At 33.7% G+C, this 20,912-nt stretch overlaps 1 protein-coding gene across 6 annotated transcripts in view; it reads left to right on the top strand.

The window, feature by feature from the left end:
* LOC141707686 (protein AGAMOUS-LIKE 6-like) overlaps positions 1 to 15,666 on the top strand; it is a 49,240-nt gene extending 33,574 nt beyond the window's left edge. Inside the window, exons 2-7 of one of the 6 annotated variants that reach the window (XM_074510998.1) lie at positions 6,937 to 7,128; positions 8,324 to 8,401; positions 8,564 to 8,629; positions 9,399 to 9,440; positions 15,294 to 15,356; positions 15,461 to 15,666. In XM_074510998.1, coding sequence (XP_074367099.1) covers positions 7,114 to 7,128; positions 8,324 to 8,401; positions 8,564 to 8,629; positions 9,399 to 9,440; positions 15,294 to 15,356; positions 15,461 to 15,487 — 291 coding nt within the window. In that variant the 5' untranslated portion in view covers positions 6,937 to 7,113 and the 3' untranslated portion in view covers positions 15,488 to 15,666. Of the gene's footprint in view, positions 1 to 6,889; positions 7,129 to 8,323; positions 8,402 to 8,555; positions 8,630 to 9,398; positions 9,441 to 15,293; positions 15,357 to 15,460 lie in introns of those variants that run through there. The other 5 variants (XR_012569119.1, XM_074511000.1, XM_074510997.1 and 2 more) reach the window with 5 other exon arrangements.
* The last annotated feature ends 5,246 nt before the right edge of the window (positions 15,667 to 20,912 follow it).

Here is a 20,912-nt window from a genome sequence, read left to right as displayed (position 1 = left end):
ACTTTATCTTTATCTTTTTGTGATCAATACTCCTTCCTATCGTTCTCTATTCTTAACATCAAAATGATTCATTGGGAAAATATGATAGGAAATTGGAAGCATATATTATTGTTTATTGCAAGTATATTGTCTATGTTTATCAAAGAACTATCAACTTATTGATAGGCACTAAATTGCAACGAAATAGGGAACAATGAAGGTTATTAAGATTTGTTGTTCTGAATAAGCGTCGAACCTTTAGATATTAAAACAGTTATGCCAATATATGATAAAAGTGATGTTGGTACAATGTTGGATATCCTTGCATAGTCTAATTGTTTGACAGGTTACAACTACTAACATTGATTCTGATGGATAGACAATAGATTCCTTTTCATTACAATCGCAAGATGTTGTACCATAAATACTATATAAATAGTTTTTTCAATCTTTAAGAAAATTGGTTGAATCAACGTCGAGGAAGAAGACGGACGAGTTTCGGACAACGCGTGTTAGGTGCGTCGGGCGCGCCCTATAATGTTTACCCTATATGGGAGTCGCTTACGATAACTGTTGACGATGAAGAGTTATAACGGCGATTGGTAAAGTTTTATATGAATGATTACGATGACCATCACAATGGGAGATCAAAATAACTATGATAAAAAAAGTACGCGATGACCGATACAACAACGATGCCACGACAGTCGCTATATTACAAGACGATGATGAAGAACACGTATTGATAAGAAGTCTATAAAATACGATTCTAAGCTAAGGGAGAAAGATTGAAGTAGTCAAGGAACAAAGAATGATCCGGACTCAGGGGAAATGACCCAGACTACCCTACGACGCGCCCCATGCTATGTGGCCATACGGGGTGACCGCTCCGCAACACAAGTGAAATGACTTGAAATAATTAGCAAGGATATTGCTCCCACAACAAAACAGGGAAGTAGATGAAGCATAAGAATCATACAAGAGAGGAGAAGGAGCCCCGGAGGAGCTCTCACAAGGCGCACCCGAAGTAGGAAAAGGCCCTCTTGAGCGTTGTCCTTATAGGGGAACGCTCATAAACGCTTAGTGTGTGCTTTGGTAGCCCTGTATCTCTATTCATTGGGTTGTCCTTACTAGGACACATTGGGGTTATCTCGCACTTTGCACTTATCAAAAGTAATTACAAGTCTAGGATGGCAGGTACTTGTAATTAGGAAATGTTATTTTCATAAATCCAAAGACAATCCTTAACTCAAGTAATTTACATGGCAAGATAAACAAGACATAATCAAACAAATTTCTATAATCTCATCTCAATTTGTAAATATACGTTTAGAGGTAAAAAAATTTATTGTTAATTATTCATAAAAACCTCGCAAACATCTATGATTTAAAATACACTTTTCAAAATATCATTCAAAATACGGGGAATGTATAGTTGTGTATCAAATGATTTAGAATAAATAAGAAATTTACCAAAATACACATTTTAATAAATAATAAAATCTCATGAACTTTTAATACCTTTTATAATTTAAAATGAATATCACAACTTTTTTATTGTTCTTTTAAAATCTTAATTGATTGTATTATAAAATATTCTTTTAAATCTTTATTTATACCATTGAATTTTAAGGCATTTTCAAAAATAGAAATTAAGTGTGATTTTAAAATTTTAAATAAATTTCTTAAAATTTTAATTAAACACAATCTTAAGTCATAACATTTTTGTTTATAAGAACAAAATCTGTTGCACACATAACTATGGTGTTAAAACCATATTATACCACTTTAATTTAGTGGCTATTTTAAAACAGAAAAATAAAAAGATAGAAATTGATTTCACAAAGATGTTATTTTTTTCCCCAATAAATATCATGCACTTTAAACTACTATATACGAATTTTAAAAACAAAATAAAAAATTACTAATTAATGAATACATGAAGGTACTAACTAATTAATAAATAAATTGTACAATATTGTGAAAAAAATAGTTCATAATCATTAAATTCTATTTCCTATGAAAAATAAAAAAATCAGTAAATAGAATAGAAAATTTATAACAATATTCTAGAAAGTTCTTTACCATTGACTAAACAAAAAAAACTCTTTATCCATATTCCATACCCGGTTGTGATGATGGTATATAAATAAAGTTTGGCCTTCATAATCCCATCCAAACCCTAGATTAGAAACATATATGGGCGGTCCTAAACACCAAGTTGAGAAGTCTAGTTTTGATTAAGCTATCAAGAAGAAGGGGAGATCGGATGAGAAGACGATCACATCATTAAGATTAATTTAATATGTCTGCTTTGCTCAATTACTTTATGAAAAATAGGCCCTTTTCGGCAGCTCCTCTTTGATAATTTTTTTTTTATAATCCTGGATTTCAATTTTTTTTGTTGTATATTATGAATAGGAATTATTATAAGGATTGGTCAGCTTCTTCAACCTGTTAGCCTCATGTCCTATGGATATGGTGCTACCACCCTACCACCGCCTCCAACTTTAACTTCACACGTCACAATGGGATTAGCATGACCAGCAGCAGCTCAACTGAAACAAGCATTTCAAACACAAATGCGGCAACAAAACAACAATGGTGGGTACTATCGACCCCAGAGATTGCTTTCCATGGGCAAAGCGGTCAGCCAACTTTGCTGTCGTCCCCACAGCGGAAATGAGATCCTCTGTAAGTACAGGGAATGTGACATTTGTATATTAATAGAAACGTTCCACACATAGGACCGTAGAGTTATGCAATTGTTCACCTCCCAAATCCTTCCTGAATTTCCTCCCCATATTTTGTTATGTTGATGATCGTTTTCTTGAATATAATTTAGTTCTTGAGTCCCATCAGCAACCTTTAACCGTGAAACATGTTTGAAGTCATATTAGGTTTCAGACATTCCTTTACGGTGGTATGGTGTAAGCCATAACTCAATTAACAAATATCAATATACCTCCTAAATCACTCACGGTATGGTTTTAGTTTGCCCACAAGAGGAGTTCTTCGGTTGCCTCTTTCCTAGAACAACCTCCTTCATTACCGAGCTGAAAGGATGCTGAGAATTTGATGTAAGTACGGGCCAACTCTATGAACATCCTGGACTTTCAACACACAACATTGTAAGTATGGCCCCCTTACATTAACTGTCACATTCACTTCTTATCATAAATTCACCGCCCAATTTCTCTTACAAATCCCCTCTTCTAGTTCTAATCTCCATTCCATTCCATACTTCCATTTCATCAGTTGTGATACTCTTAAATCTTAAGTCATAACGTTTTTGTTTATAAGAACAAAATATGTTGCACACATAACTATGGTGTTAAAACCATATTATACCATTTTAATTTGGTGGCTATTTTAAAACCGAAAAGTAAAAAGATAGAAATTGATTTCACAAACATGTTATTTTTTTCCCAATAAATATCATGCACTTTAAACTACTATATACGAATTTTAAAAATAAAATAAAAAATTACTAATTAATGAATACATGAAGGTACTAACTAATTAATAAATAAATTGTACAATATTGTTAAAATATAGTTCATAATCATTAAATTCTATTTCCTATCAAAAATAAAAAAATCAGTAAATAGAATAGAAAATTTATAACAATATTCTAGAAACTTCTTTACCATTGACTAAACAAAAAAAACTCTTTATCCATATTCCCTCCCGGTTGTGATGATGGTATATAAATAAACTTTGGCCTTCATAATCCCATCCAAAACCTAGATTAGAAACATATATGGGCCGTCCTAAACTCCAAGTTGAGAAGTCTAGTTTTGATTAAGCTATCAAGAAGAAGGGGAGATCGCATGAGAAGACGATCACATCATTAAGATTAATTTAACATGTCTGCTTAGCTCAATTACTTTATGAAAAATAGGCCCTTTTAGGTGGCTCCTCTTTGATAATTTTTTTCATATAATCCTGGATTTCATTTTTTTGATGTATATTATGAATAGGAATTATTAAAGGATTGGTCAGCTTCTCCAACCTGTTAGCCTCATGTCCTATGGATATGGTGCTACCACCCTACCACGGCCTCCAACTTTAACTTCACAAGTCATAATGGGATTAGCAAAACCAGCAGCAGCTCAACTGCAACAAGCATCTCAAACACAAATGCGGCAACAAAACAACAATGGTGGGTACTATCGACCCCAGGGATTGGTTTCCATGGGCAAAACCATCAGCCAACTCTGCCGTCGTCACCACAGCTGCAATGAGATCCTCTGTAAGTACAGGGCATGTGACATTTGTATATTTATAGAAACGTTCCAGACATAGGACGAAAATTTGCAGAGTTATGCAACTTTTCACCTCCCAATCCTTCCTGAATTTCCTCCCCATATTTTGTTATGATCGTTTTCTTGAATATAATTTAGTTCTTGAGTCCCATCAGCAACCTTTAACGGTGAAACATGTTTGAAGTCATATTAGCTTGCAGACATTCCTTTCCGGTGGTATGGTGTAAGCCATAACTCAATTAAGCCATAGAATATCAAAACTATGTTGATTTCATGGTCCACAACTTCCTTCATTACCGAGCTGAAAGGATGCTGAGAATTTACGGGCCAACTCTATGAACATCCTGGACTTTTAACACACAACATTGTAAGTATCGCCCCCTTACATTAACTCTCACATTCACTTCTTATCATAAATTTCACCCCCCAATTTCCCTAACAAATCCCCTCTTTTAGTTCTAATCTCCATTCCATTCCATACTTTCATTTCATCAGTTGTGATACTCTTAAATCAATATGGCTTCATTCTCTGTTCCCTGCCCCAATATTTGTGCTACTTCTGCTAATTTGCCGCTGGACCAGCCCTAGCCCATTCTCGCTTCTTTTCGACCCGGTTCTGTTCCGAGTCGGGCTTTCCTTTCCGGATCTTCCCTCCCAAACAAACTACGGGGAGGAAATTCAGGAAGGATTTGATAGGTGGACAGTTGCATAACTCTGCAAATTTAGTCATATGTCTGGAACGTTTCTCCTAATATACAAATGTCACATGCCCTGTACTAACAGAGGATCTCATTGCCGCTGTGCGGATGACGGCGGAGTTGGCTGATGGTTTTGCCCATGGTAAGCAATCCCCGTGGGTCGATACTACCCACCATTGTTGTTTTCTTGCGGCATTTGTGTTTGAGATGCCTGTTGCTGGCCTTGCTAATCCCATTGTGAGCTGTAATGTTAAAGTTGGAGGCGGTGGTAGGCTGGTAGCACCATATCCTTAGGACATGAGGCTAACAGGTTGAACAAACTGATTAATAGGATATTTATTAATTGAGTTATGGCTTACACATTACCACGAGAAAGGAATCTCTGAAAGCTAATATGACTTCAGACATGTTTCATGGATGGGACTCAAGAACTAAATGATATTCAAGAAAAGATCATCAGCATCATCAAGAATAGCTATGGAAGATATGGCATGGTTCAAAGAATTTTTGGCCAAACATTCTTTGAAGCATGTGAGGTCCATGATCCTACAAGGAAGAATGAGAAGAACATGTATTGCTTGTTATGCCAATATGGTCAAAGGTTGCTGCTAGGACTCGAGAACTAAATTATATTTAAGGGGAGAATCCACATGTTTAATGAGATCTTTCTCATATATGAATGTGAAACGAAATTTATTTGGCAAGTTCTTATTCTTAATGTCACTTGAAGCAAAAAAATTGCTTCTTGATTATAATACATAATATAATTTGTAATTTGTTTATATTATCATCATATATGAGCAGTTATTCCATATTACTTACTATCATAATAAAGCTATTAATTGTTTGGATTATAATTCTTTTTTATATCTTAAATGGGTCTTTATCTACAAAAGTAATAGATTGCTGGTATGCCATTTTCATAAATTGAAAAGAGAATCAATAAGTAAAGTAATTTACATGGTAAGATAATCAAGACATAGTCAAACAAATGTGCATAATCTCATCTCAATTTGTAAATATATACATTTACAGATAATAAAAATTATTGTAATTTTTTTTAAAAAAGTTTATAAAATTTGTGCCAAACTTCTATGAGTTAAAGTCAAGTTTTTGAAATATTATTCAAAATATGGGGCGCATAGAGTTGTGTATCAAATTATTTAAAATAAACAAGAAATTTACCAAAATTTACATTTTATTAAATAATAAAATATCACTACCTTTTAATACTAGTACATACATTTTAATGATATCTTTTATAATTTTAAAAGAATATCAAAACTATTTTATGATTATTTTACAATCTTAATTGATTGTATTATAAAATATTCTATTAGATCTTTATCTAACACCATTTAATTTTAAGGTATTTTAAAAAATATAAATTAAATGTAATTTAAAAAATTCAAATAAATTTATTTTAGTAGGTGCGCATAAGATGTTTACACGGTATCTACTTTAATACACCCTCCATCTCATATTACATGTATTATTAATTTTCTTTTATCGTAAAAAACTCGTAACCGCTATATTTCGGGTGTGTACTAGATAAACACCACCAGCTTATGTATAATGTGTTGATTATTTTGTAGTTAAATTAACTATACTTTGATCCATAATCAAAATAAATTTATATATTATCTTAAAAAGTTAATTAGAAATTAAGTATAATATCGAGGAGTATACTTTAAGTCCATCATATTTTTAAGATTGTAATTAAGGGTATTTTATTAAATTCTTTTCCGTAATACTTAAGTAGGTTCGGTAACGTTCAAGGGATCAAGACAACTGTAAATCTGTAATCCATGTATTAAGTTTTCATCATTTAATGTTTGAGGATTTTAAAAGTAATTTTTTATTACTGTATGAAGTAAAAATTTACGGCACTTAGTACAACCCATTTCCACCCATTTTTAAGATACATCTACCTCTCAGATGTATTATTGTCTCACTAAACCTAATCTTTCTCTCTCACTCTGTCAACAAAGATGGAAGCAGAAGTTTCAATTAGGGTTTGGATAACAAGTCCAGTCAACAACGAAGGAAGCTGAAGGTGAAGGTTCAATTAGGGTTTGGATAACAAGTCTAGTGAACAACGAAGGAAGCTGAAGATTCAATTAATGTTTGGATAACAAGTCAGGATTTTAAGATTAGAGTTTCAATTTATGGCTCAAGCTAAGGTATCTTGATTCACCCTTCTCTCTCTCTCTCTCTCTCTCGGGGTAATTGGTTCTGTAAAAGATTTTGTGATTTTGAGTAATTGATTTTTAGCTTTTTAGATATTTTGGTACTAAACTATCAAATGTATGATTTTGAGTGATTGTACCACATGTATTGTGTTATAGAAAGTGAAACAACTTATTTAAATTAACACACAGTGATAAATTAACGATATATTTAACTCCTAAAATTGATCATGGATGATAAAATGAGGTTAATTAGGCCTAACCTATTTATATGTGAATTCTCAAGTACTAATTGGTAATTTTCTTTGATTAAGTAATGCAGTTCATCTTGAATCTGAAGGTTTATTTGTAATCAAGTATATCATCAAGTAAATTAGCGAGGTGATGACGCTAGTTTGTTACTGTAATTTGTCGAGCAGCTACCTTTCTAACTTCGATTTTACTTCGATGAGATAAACCTCTCTTTACTTGAGGTTTCTTGTAGTTCTCTGTTTTTTTACTGAAAGCATTGCTTTATACAAGTTTGTACTGTATCAATTATCATGATTATTTTGGTGAGCTAAATTTTGATATATCAATTTTGTTCTCATCATTAAAATTTGAAAAGCAGGTAAACTGCAAATCCTATCATTACCTTTATTTAAGATGGCTGTCATCATTCATTATCTTGTGCTATTATATTTATACAAAATCCCATCATAGAAACATAACATTGATCCCATACGATAATGGGCTTTTTTACAGAGTGATTGTTTGGACTTTGGACCCTATATTTATACAAAATCCCATCGTAGACACGTAACATTGACATATTTATACAAAAGTATGTCAATGAAACACTATATTTATTCTTTCTGCATTGTGAATTTGAAATTACTAATAAGCCATATATAGGCAAATTAGAAACTACTTTCCTAACATTTAGCTAACTCGAACTCTATCTAGTACTACTAACTACTAAGTGATAAACTACATCCACTAGAATAGAAGCCAATTTCTTATCTTAACAAACTAAAGATAATTTAGACTTTTTAACATAACTTAGAATTAATTTCCAGAAAAGATAATTTGGAAAAATCATGATGCGTTTGGTAAGTTGTTTTAAGAGGGCTCTGTCTAAGCAGTGTATAAAGCTATCTGAATAGGGTTTAATACCTTCTGCGTAAATGAGAGTTTTCCTCAATTGCAGAAATTAGTTGAAGGATACTTGCTTAGGGCTGCTCACAGGAGTGACATATTCGCACATATTCTGATATGGCATTTACAGGTGGGAGTTGCTTTTTGGTTATTTTCCCTATTTTATTAAACTCACTGGTTTACCATATTGATTTTTATAATAATATTGATTAATATTTTTTATTATCTTTAATTAATTAATTTCAGTTTATTCAGAGTTTTAAAGCTTAACTATTATATTTAAGAATGGCAGGGGGAGTCTTGTAAAACAGAGACTGGGAAAGAGTCAATGGAGAAGGATACAACAGTTGCCTTAATGGTATACTTGTATAACAAATCAACGTTCTCATACTCGCTAAGAAAATTAATTGTTAATTGTTTATTTTTTTGGTACTAGAAAAATGTATGATTAGATGAGAATATTTTTACTACAAAAACTTATGTTCCCCATTCTCTCTGTGCAAATTGTCAGCCTGGGGTTTGTAATATAATATCCTCTCTGTGGTACCCCCCACCCCAACATTATCCTTCAAATGATTCTCCTTGACAATGTTGAATGTGATCAGAAAGATAAGAGTTGGAAAAAGACTAAATTTAATGTTGGTAAATGCTCATCAACATGGACTAAGTATAAATATTTTATGTTTAATTTGTAATGTACTTTAACATTATGCTGGTATATGTGTAATCTCTCATGTTGTGGAAATTGTTTGCAGCACCATTATTAATTCTTCATGAATATTAACTACAAGATTACACAGTATTTTACTGCTTCAAACTGGTAACATATTGTATGTGTATGTGACTGATAACTTCTGCATATATACTATGCACAATCAGAACAATACACTGTTCTATATTTAGAAAGGTAACAATGTCAAAAAAGTTAATTAGAAAACAATGGCTAGCTATACAAAAATCATCCGAGTGTGTAGTAAAATATCAATTTTCTAAACTGATTACTTTAATTTTTTTAACCTCACTTATAAAATTTAACAATAATTTAGTTTAGTTAGAAATCTTTCTTTTCTTTCTGCTCCCATCTAATAAATGATAAATGATTATACACTTATATTATATGTATGCAGTCACAGGCTATGGCTGAACAAATGGAGGAGCTCCGCAGCATGGTATCTGAACTAACTGTTAGATATTAACACGAACCTCCCTATATATTTCTGCTTTCTATGAAGTATAGGTACCAATAGAGTAGTGTAGTATAAAAAGTCCTATTAAGAATTAATGAATGAAAACAAAAACGTGACCAAAAATCCAATATGTACTCCATCTTACAACTCTATAAATCTTCAAATGTACTAAAATAATAACACTATTGAGATTAGTTTTTATAGATGTATACAAAAGGTGAAAAACCTGACCAAACATCTGTTGGAAACGAAAAATGGACCTCACAAATATTTATATTTTTGATAATAAACCAAACACACAATTGTATATATTAATAACAATAATAAGCTACAACTTTTTCACTCTTGACATAAACACAAGGCTGCTGGCTATTTTTCTCAACAAAGAGCTTCAGCTTTGTTCTGTTTTCTCAATAACTATTCTGTGTTTTTTTCTTTTCAGGTGTGTTTTTTTACAAACAAATACTTAACCTATATTTATACTACTTGATGATACCGCGTGAAACTTAGCCAGCTGCATGCATGCTTTCTTTGACATTTACTGTCTAGTTAATACATGAGGACTTTAAGCTAACATTGTATTACTTCAAACCTAGATGAAGTCTTGTAATCTGCCAGCCTACCATGTTCTATGCCATCATATTTATTTAGCTACTGCGTGTACACTTCTAAGGGTGACACCTTTTCCAGTTGTGCTTACACATATTTGACCATCAATCTTGCATACTGTAACATTTATTTTGCCCACCATTTATCATGGGTTTAGCTAGCTGCTGATATTGATGCTTGACTTCCTATCATGTTAGATATTTAAAATATTTATTCGAACCAGCTGTTGTGATATCTTCTAGAGAGAGTTTGACTTCTAACACTCCCCCTCAAACTCGACTTTCCATCCCGAGCTTTTCTTTTACTTTTGCAAACACATCCGGCTTTAATGGCTTCGTAAAGATATCCGCTAAATTTTCTTCGGTCTTGCAGTGTACCAGTTCCACAATTTTATCATTTACTTGTTCGCGAAGAAAATGATATTTTATGTTGATGTGTTTGCTGCGACTGTGTGACACTGGATTTTTCGCGAGAGAAATAGCGGATTTATTATCCACATAAATTTGAACCGGACCTTCCTTCGCAATATTTAACTCGCCCAATATGTAGCCTAGCCACATAGCCTGACATGCGCATGCTGCTGCTGCCATGTATTCCGCCTCACATGTTGAGAGGGCAACTGTCTGCTGCTTTTTTGATGACCACGAAAATATCGCTGAACCAATATGAAAAATATAGCCTGAAGTGCTTTTCCCGTCATCCAAGTCACCGCCATAGTCACTGTCTGAGTAGCCAACTAATTTTGAATTTTGAGAATGCGTGTAAAACAGACCTTGATCAAGTGTACCTTTTATGTACCTCAAAATCCTTTTAGCTGCCATGAAGTGATCTTGTTTCGGCTTTTCCATGTACCTACTGACCAATCCAACTGCATACATTATATCTGGACGAGTAAAAGTTAGGTACCTCAGACTTCCAACCAAACTTTTGAACAACGTCGGATTTACCGAATCCCTTGTTGAATCAACTCTGAGCTTTATGCTCAGTTCTGCTGGCGTGCTTACTGGCTTGCATTCCTCCATTTTGAACTTCTTTAAAATTTGCTCCGCATATTTTTTCTGAGACATAAAAATCCCATCTTTCTTTTGCTTCACCTCGACTCCAAGAAAGTATGACATTTGACCAATATCTGTCATCTCAAATTCGTTAGTCATAACTTTCTTAAAATCATCAAACATACGAGGGTTGTTTCCTGTAAAGATCATGTCATCCACGTACAAGCACACGATCATAATATCTCCCCCTGAATTTGTCTTTGTATAGAGGGCATGCTCGTATGGACTCTTCACGAAACCATTTTTCTGAAAATATTCATCAACCCTTGTATTCCATGCTCGCGGAGCTTGCTTCAAACCATATAATGCTTTTTTCAGCCGACAGACTTTATCTTCCTTGCCTTTATGAACATATCCGGGAGGCTGCTCAATATAGACTTCTTCTTCAAGATAACCATTTAGAAATGCCGACTTCACGTCCATCTGAAAAATCTTCCATTGATTTTGAGCGGCAATTGCTGTAAGAAGTCTGATGGTGTCAACTCGTGCAACTGGGGCAAACACCTCATCATAGTCAATGCCATATCGCTGCTTGTAGCCTTTAGCCACTAACCTCGCCTTGTGCTTTTCCACTTCAACGTCCTGATTTGTCTTTGTCTTGTAGACCTACTTGACGCCAATTGCTTTATGTCCTTCTGGAAGATCTGTGAGCTCCCATGTATCATTTTTCTTGATTGCGCCAATTTCCTCATCCATGGCTTTGTTCCATTTGCTTTCTTCAGAAGCTTCCTCAAATGTAACTGGGTCACATTCAGCCATTAAGCAAAATAAGGAATAATCAAAGGTTGTTTGTACCGGACTTGTTGCTTCATAAATATTATCCAGACTCCGCATCTTTCTCGGTGCTCCCCCTGAACTGCTGCTTCCTCCCGTGGATGGTGTCGATCTAGGTGTTTGTTGATTTGGACTTGGTGGAGGAGTTTGATCATCATCTCCGTCATCTTCATTATTGAGGTTGTCACCGTCGTCATCATCACCATTAAAGAATAAGCCGACAACTTTTTTTTCTTCCTCGCTCCATCTCCAGTAATCTGATTCATCGAACTCAACATCTCGAGAAATGATTAATTTCTTCGTTAGGGGATTGTAGAGTCTGTATGCCTTGCTTCTTTTGTCATATCCGGTAAATATGCATTTCTCGCCTTTATCATCCAACTTCTTTCTTTTCTGATCAGGAACATGGGCATATGCAATACATCCAAAAATTCTGAGATGTCCAACTGATGGTTTGCTACCACTCCATGCTTCATTCGGAGTTTTGTTTCTGACACTTTTTGTTGGACAACGATTCAACAAATAAACTGCACATTGAACGGCTTCCGCCCAGAAAGTTCTTGGCATGTGCTTTGCTTTCACCATGCTCCTTGCCATGTCAAGAATAGTGCGATTCTTTCTTTCTGCAACGCCATTTTGTTGAGGAGTATAGGCCGTTGTTAACTGATGATTGATTCCATGTGCTCTACAAAAGCTTCTGAACAGATTAGAAGTATACTCGCCTCCTCTATCTGATCTGAGTACCTTCAAATAATGACCACTTTGCTTTTCTGCCAGTGCTTTGAACTCCTTGAATTTATCAAGAGCTTCTGACTTTTCTTTGATGATATACACCCAACTTTTCCTGCTAAAATCATCGATAAATATTAGGTAATATCTATTACCTCCAAGTGATGAGATATCAAATGGACCAGCAATATCTGTGTGAACAATCTCCAATGGCCTCCTGGCTCTCCATGATTTTCCAACAGGAAAACTTTGTCGATGTTGTTTTCCCTTTACACATGCTTCACACAAATTTTCTGGTTCATTGATTTCTGGCAAACCGTCCACCATTTTTGTTTTTGACAATAATTTCAGGCCAGAAAATCCAAGATGACCATATCTCAAATGCCACAACCACGAGTCATTTTTAATGACCGACTTTAAGCACTTCTGCATATTCGTTTGCATATCAAGCGTAAACAATCGATTCTTTGACATCTCCACATTTGCAATCAATTCCTCAACTTGATTTCTGATGATGAGGGAATTGTCCTGCATCTGTATATTATATCCTTTCTCCACAAGTTGGCCAAGACTGATAATATTATTTTTCAATGCAGGAATATAATAAACATCATTTATATATTTCTTTTCACCTTTCTTTGACATGATCGTGACAGTACCTTTTCCTTTCACCGGAATCTTTGACGAGTCACCAAAAGTAACTTCTCCGCTGATGGTGTCGTCAATCTCCGTGAATAATTCCTTGTGACCAGTCATGTGATTACTGGCCCCTGAGTCAAGATACCAAACATTCTTCTTGCTTTCCTCGTCTCCTTTGTAAGTGAGGAACATAGCAGTGCCAACATCTTTGTCTTCTTTTGCTGCTGCAAAATGGCTTCTTTCTTCCACCTTTGGTGCTCTACACTCATAACTGAAATGACCATATTTATTACAGTCACTGATATTGAGACTTATCACCTCGTTGTTGATATCCGCCTCGTCCTTGGCCTCTAAAATTTTGACTACGACCAGATGGATGATATCCTTCAAATGTCTGGCCTCTATTGAAAGACTGCCTTCCTCGTCCTCGTCCACCACGGTAGCCACCTCTAAAGCCACCTCTGTCACGTGCATAACTGCTACTGCCAGAACTGTCACCAATGGACACCTTACTTTGCAACGCCTTTTCCAAATGGCTTACATCATCATACTGGTTCATTCGCTGCTCGTGGGCTTGAAGAGAACCTACGAGCTCATCAATAGAAATCATTGACAAGTCTTTTGAATCTTCGATAGAAGTAACAACATAATCAAATTTTCTTGTTAATGAACGGAGCAACTTTTCTATGACCCGAACATCGTCGAGACTTTCACCATTTCTTTTCATCTCATTTGTCACCGTTTTTAAATGCGTAACAAATTCACCAATATTTTCAGAACTCTTCATCTTCAAATTTTCGAACTCCCCACGTAGTACTTGGAGACGAACCTTTTTGACTTTCTCGACACCCTGGAATGATTTCTGCAGAATCTCCCACGCGTCTTTCGCCGTTTTTGCATTTGAAATTTTTTCAAAGGTTGATTCGTCAACTCCTTGAATAATTATATATAACGCCTTTTTATCTTTTTTCCGGGTCTCTTTCAAAATCATCTTCTCAGCATTTGACAGGGCTGCTTCAGCGGCTGCATCTGTGGGCTCGTCATACCCGCTTTCGACAATATCCCAATTATCGTAGGAACCGAGTAATACCTTTATTTGAATACTCCAGTTCCCGTAATTTGTGGACGTCAATTTTGGAATGTTGGGTTGCACCATATTTGCCATTTTTCACGAACGTAACCTTGGCTCGGATAACACTTGTTGGAAACGAAAAATGGACCTCACAAATATTTATATTTTTGATAATAAACCAAACACACAATTGTATATATTAATAACAATAATAAGCTACAACTTTTTCACTCTTGACATAAACACAAGGCTGCTGGCTATTTTTCTCAACAAAGAGCTTCAGCTTTGTTCTGTTTTCTCAACAACTATTGTGTGTTTTTTCTTTTCAGGTGTGTTTTTTTACAAACAAATACTTAACCTATATTTATACTACTTGATGATACCGCGTGAAACTTAGCCAGCTGCATGCATGCTTTCTTTGATATTTACTGTCTAGTTAATACATGAGGACTTTAAGCTAACATTGTATTACTTCAAACCTAGATGAAGTCTTGTAATCTGCCAGCCTACCATGTTCTACGCCATCATATTTATTTAGCTACTGCGTGTACACTTCTAAGGGTGACACCTTTTCCATTTGTGCTTACACATATTTGACCATCAATCTTGCATACTGTAACATTTATTTTGCCCACCATTTATCATGGGTTTAGCTAGCTGCTGATATTGATGGTTGACTTCCTATCATGTTAGATATTTAAAATATTTATTCGAACCAGCTGTTGTGATATCTTCTAGAGAGAGTTTGACTTCTAACAACATCAAATGTATTCAAAGACCCTTCAAGTGCTGGTCTGAATAGTTAGGCTTAGCTTGCAGAGATTTTATTAAGTGTGAAAGTACTGGGAGCTGTAGGAATTTAGTTTTATGATCAGTTCTAATCTTCTATCATTTCAATTATTCACATATTGTAATAAATAAAGAGCCACAATATGTTTTACTGTTTTGTATTGGCAGGAACGTCGTCTTGGACATGTCAACAAACAGCTGAAAATCAAGGTTTCTTTTAAATTATCTTTGGTACTCATTATCCCTATAAATTTAACATATGTGTAGACCTGTGGTAGTGTATTTTCTATTTTTAGTGACAAGAAGTAACTTTTTGATTATTTTGAAAAATGCAGCAAGAGTCAAGAAGGACAGGAGTATAGGGTTGCTCCTGCATTTGGATTTTGAAAATTGAAATAATTATGTAACTTTAGATACTTATGCATCATGTAACATGGATCACTAAAGATCCTTGTTTTCTGATTCGGGAGTGTTCCACTTACCAGTTTGAACTTGTACTTGCTATTGGGTTTGATGTAATAAAATCATAAATGTATATGTTGTTGGAATTGTGTTTACGACAAATGTCTTTTGTTTTTAGTTTGTGATTTCATTAGACTTTGACATATTTAGAATTTAAATTGGAAGCCGAAAATGGCTGTAAACTGAAAAATCAGAATTTGGCTATTCTGGAAATACAAACTTACGACGGTCGTTCATCACATATTCCGTCGTAAGTTAGCCCCAGATCTTAACATACGACAGTTTTTTCTGTCGGAAGTTACTAATTTACGACATAAATTTGTGTCGTACATTTATGTTATATTTTATCAAGGTGGGACCCACAAGAAAATATTCGATGATTCCTCCGTCGTAAGTAACTAACATACGACGATATTTTTCGTCGTAACTTTATAACATACGACGATATTTTCCGTCGTAAGTAGATTTATTATTTTATTGAGTATGTGGGTCCCTTCTTCTGAACTTGCGACGCAATTTTATCTTGTGACGAAAAAATGAACTTACTACTCGACCAAAAACGACGATTTTTTCCCGTCGTAAATTGCTCAATTACGACGATTTTAGTTCAAAAAAACCGTCGTAAATGGATAGATTTGTTGTAGTGTATTAGGAACTTTGCACTTATACTGGGGATCATTTTTCCGCCTGATGGGTTGTCCTTGTCTAAAAAAGTAATAACAAGTCTAGGATTGCAGGTACTTGTAATTAGGAATTGTTATTTTCATAAATCCAAAGACAATCCATAACTTAAGTAATTTACATGGCAAGATAAACAAGACATAATCAAATAAATATCTATAATCTCATCTCAATTTGTAAATATATATTTAGAGGTAATAAAAATTATTGTTAATTATTGATAAAAACCTCCCAAACATCTATGATTTAAAATAAATTTTTCAAAATATCATTCAAAATACAGGGAATGTATAGTTATGTATCAAATGATTTAAAATAAACAAGAAATTTAACAAGATACACATTTTAATAAATAATAAAATCTCATGAACTTTTCATACCATTTATAATTTAAAATGAATATCACCACTTTGTTTTTGTTATTTTAAAATCTTAATTGATTGTATTATAAAATATTCTTTTAAATATTTATTTATACCATTGAATTTTAAGGTATTTTCAAAAATAGAAATTAAATGTGATTTTAAAATTTTAACTAAATTTCTTAAAATTTTAATTAAATACAATCTTAAGTCACAACATTTTTTTTATAAGAACAAAATCTATTGCACACATAACTATGGTGTTAAAACCATATTATAACACTTTAATTTAGTGGCTATTTTAAAACCAAAAAGTAAAAAGATAGAAATTGATTTAACAAAGATGTTATTTTTTTCCCAATAAATGTGATGCACTTTAAACTACTATATACGGATTTTAAAAATAAAATAAAAAATTACTAATTAATGAATACATGAAGGTACTAACTAATTAATAAATAAATTGTATAATTTTGTGAAAAAAATAGTTCATAATCATTAAAATCTATTTCCTATCAAAAATAAAAAAATCATAAATAGAATAGAAAATTTATAACAATATTCTAGAAACTTCTTTACCATTGACTAAAAAAAAACTCTTTATCCATATTCCCTACGGGGGTGTGATGATGGTATATAAATAAAGTTTCACCTTCATAATCCCATCCAAACCGTAGATTAGAAACATATATGGGTCATCCTAAACACCAAGTTGAGAAGTCTAGTTTTGATTTAGCGGCCAAGAAGAAGGGGAGATCGCATCAGAAGACCATCACATCATTCTTGTGCTAAAAGGTATGTACCTAGTTTGTAAAATTGATTATATAAATCAATTGCAAGTTATAATTTTTAACAAAAAGATTAATTCAACATGTCTGCTTTGCTCAATTACTTTATGAAAAATAGGCCCTTATTTGATAATTTTTTTTATATAATTCTGGATTTCAATTTTTTTTGTTGTATATTATGAATAGGAATTATTAAAGGATTGGTCAGCTTCTCCAACCTGTTAGCCTCATGTCCTATGGATATGGTGCTACCACCCTACCACCGCCTCCAACTTTAACCTCACACGTCACAATGGGATTAGCAAGACCAGCAGCAGCTCAAGTGCAACAAGCATCTCAAACACAAATGCGGCAACAAAACAACAATGATGGGTACTATCGACCCCAGGAATTGCTTTCTATGGGCAAAACCATCCGCCAACTCTGCCGTCCTCCCCACAGCAGCAATGAGATCCTCTGGAAGTACAGGGCATGTGACATTTGTATATTAATAGAAACGTTCCAGACATAGGACCAAAATTTGCAGAGTTATGCAATTGTTCACCTCCCAAATCCTTCCTGAATTTCCTCCCCATATTTTGTTATGTTGATGATCGTTTTCTTGAATATAATTTAGTTCTTGAGTCCCATCAGCAACCTTTAACCATGAAACATGTTTGAAGTCATATTAGCTTTCAGACATTCCTTTCCCCTGGTAAGGTGTAAGCTATAACTCAATTAATAAATACTGTATCAATATAACTGGTAAATGACTCAGGGTATGGTTTTACTTAGCCGACAAGAGGAGTTCTTTGGTTGCCTCTTTCCTAGAACAATCTCCTTCATTATGGAGCTGAAAGGATGCTGAGAATTTGATGGAAGTACGGGCCAACTCTATGAACATCCTGGACTTTAAACACACAACATTGTAAGTATCGCCCCCTTACATTAACTCTGACATTCACGTCTTATCATAAATTTCACCGCCCAATTTCTCTTACAAATCCCCTCTTCTAGTTCTAATCTCCATTCCATTCCATACTTTCATTTCATCAGTTGTGATACTCTTAAATCAATATGGCTTCATTTTCTGTTCCCTGCCCCAAGATTTGTGTTCCTGCTAATTTGCCGCTACCCCAGCGATAGCCCATTCTCGCTTCTTTTCGACCCGGTTCAGTTCCGAGTCGGGCTTTCCTTTCCGGATCTTCACTCCCAAACAAACTACGGGGAGGAAATTCAGGAAGGATTTGGGAGGTGGACAGTTGCATAACTCTGCAAATTTAGTCATACGTCTGGAACGTTTCTATTAATATACAAATGTCACATGCCCTGTTAGGACAGAGGATCTCATTGCCGCTGTGCGGATGACGGCGGAGTTGGCTGATGGTTTTGCCCATGGAAAGCAATCCCGGTGGGTCCATACTACCCACCATTGTTGTTTTGTTGCGGCATTTGTGTTTGAGATGCCTGTTGCTGTTGAGCTGCTGCTGGCCTCGCTAATCCCATTGTGAGCTGTGATGTTAAAGTTGGAGGCGGTGGTAGGGGTAGCACCATATCGTTAGGACATGAGGCTAATAGGTTGAACAAACTGATTAATAGGATATTTATTAATTGAGTTATGACTAACACCTTACCACCAGAAAGGAATCTCTGAAAGCTAATATGACTTGAGACAGGTTTCATGGATGGGACTCAAGAACTAAATTATATTCAAGAAAAGGATCATGAGCATCATCAAGAATAGCTATGGAAGATATGGCAAAGAAACCTGCATGGTTCAAAGAATTTTTGGCTCAAACATTCTTTGAAGCATGTGAGGTCCATGATCCTACAAGGAAGAATGAGAAGAACATATATTGCTTGTTATGCTAATATGATCAAAATGCTAGGACTCGAGAACTAAATTATATTTAAGGGGAGGATCCACATGTTTGATGAGATCTTTCTCATATATGAATGTGAAACAAAATTTATTTGTCAAGTTCTTATTCTTAATGTCACTTAAAGCAAAAAAATTGCTTCTTGATTATAATACATAATATAATTTGTAATTTTTTTATATTATCATCATATATGAGCAGTTCTTACATATTACTTACTATTATAATAAAACTATAAATTATTTGGATTGTAATTCTTTTTTATATCTCAAATGCGTCTTTATCTAGAAAATTGCTAGTATGCATTTTCATAAATTGAAAAGAGAATCAATTAGTGAAGTAATTTACATGTTAAGATAATCAAGACATAGTCAAACAAATGTCCATAATCTCACCTCAATTTGTAAATATATAAATTTATAGGAAATAAAAATGATTGTAATTTTTTTAGAAAAAGTTCATAAAATTTCTGCCAAACTTCTATGATTTAAAATAAACAAGAAATTTACCAAAATTTACATTTTATTAAATAATAAAATCTAACGACCTTTTAATACTAGTACATACATTTTAATAATATCTTTTATAATTTTAAAAGAATATCAAAACTATTTTATGATTATTTTACAATCTTAATTGATTGTATTATAAAATATTCATTTAGATCTTTATCTAACACCATTTAATTTTAAGGTATTATAAAAAATATAAATTAAATGTAATTTAAAAAATTCAAATAAATTCCTTAAAATGTTAATTAAACACAATCTTGAATCACATTTATTATGACAATTTTAATTATAAGAACAGTCACATACCACTAACTAAGGAGTTAAAATCATATTGTACCATTTTAGTTTAGCGGCTATTTGAAATTCGTCCTCATTTAAATTTCTGAACCTATGTTTAATTGGCCCATCCTTTTACACACCTTACCCAACTTTTGTTAGTTTGACAGTTTACGATAACAAAAACACACACAAACGGGTGTGACATGATAATTCAGCATATTCATTTGAAAAAAAAAATATTATTAAATAAACTAAAATTAAAAACGGATCGTAATATTAGTTAGTGATGGCATGAAGTGCTTGCTATGTTTACTTAAATCCCGAGTAGGCTTGTCAATGGAGCGAAAATCCGAACCGACCTGATCCAATCCGCGGATATGGATCGACCCATTAAAATTTCAACCCGAGATATTATCCAATAAGAAAAATCCGACTATAAATGGAGAGAATAATTTATTTAGGCCGATCCAATTCGTTAATAAGACGATCCGGTTTATATATTTATGTATATATATATTATAATATTTTTTTTATAATTTCCAATTTAGAGTTCTTATCTTCAGTCAAGGTCCATTGTCTGTATTTCATTCCATCTAGGCTCTAGAGTCCAGTCGATTTCTATATTATACTCTAATTCTTTTAACTTTTCAGAACCGGATATCACCCCAGTCACAATTCACATAACAGTTTCATTTCGATTCATCAATTTTTTTCCTTGATAGAATCATATACTCCATAATTCAACGGTATATTTAATTTTTGTTATGTTTCCAATTTATAAAATTTTTGTAATAAGTTACGTTAAAAAATAATTATACATAAATGCTTGCCCGGAATGCTAAAA

Source organism: Apium graveolens, chromosome 2 (genome assembly GCF_009905375.1).
Source record: "Apium graveolens cultivar Ventura chromosome 2, ASM990537v1, whole genome shotgun sequence".
Classification (NCBI taxonomy): Eukaryota; Viridiplantae; Streptophyta; class Magnoliopsida; order Apiales; family Apiaceae; genus Apium; species Apium graveolens.
This window is presented reverse-complemented; position numbering and strand designations above follow the sequence as displayed.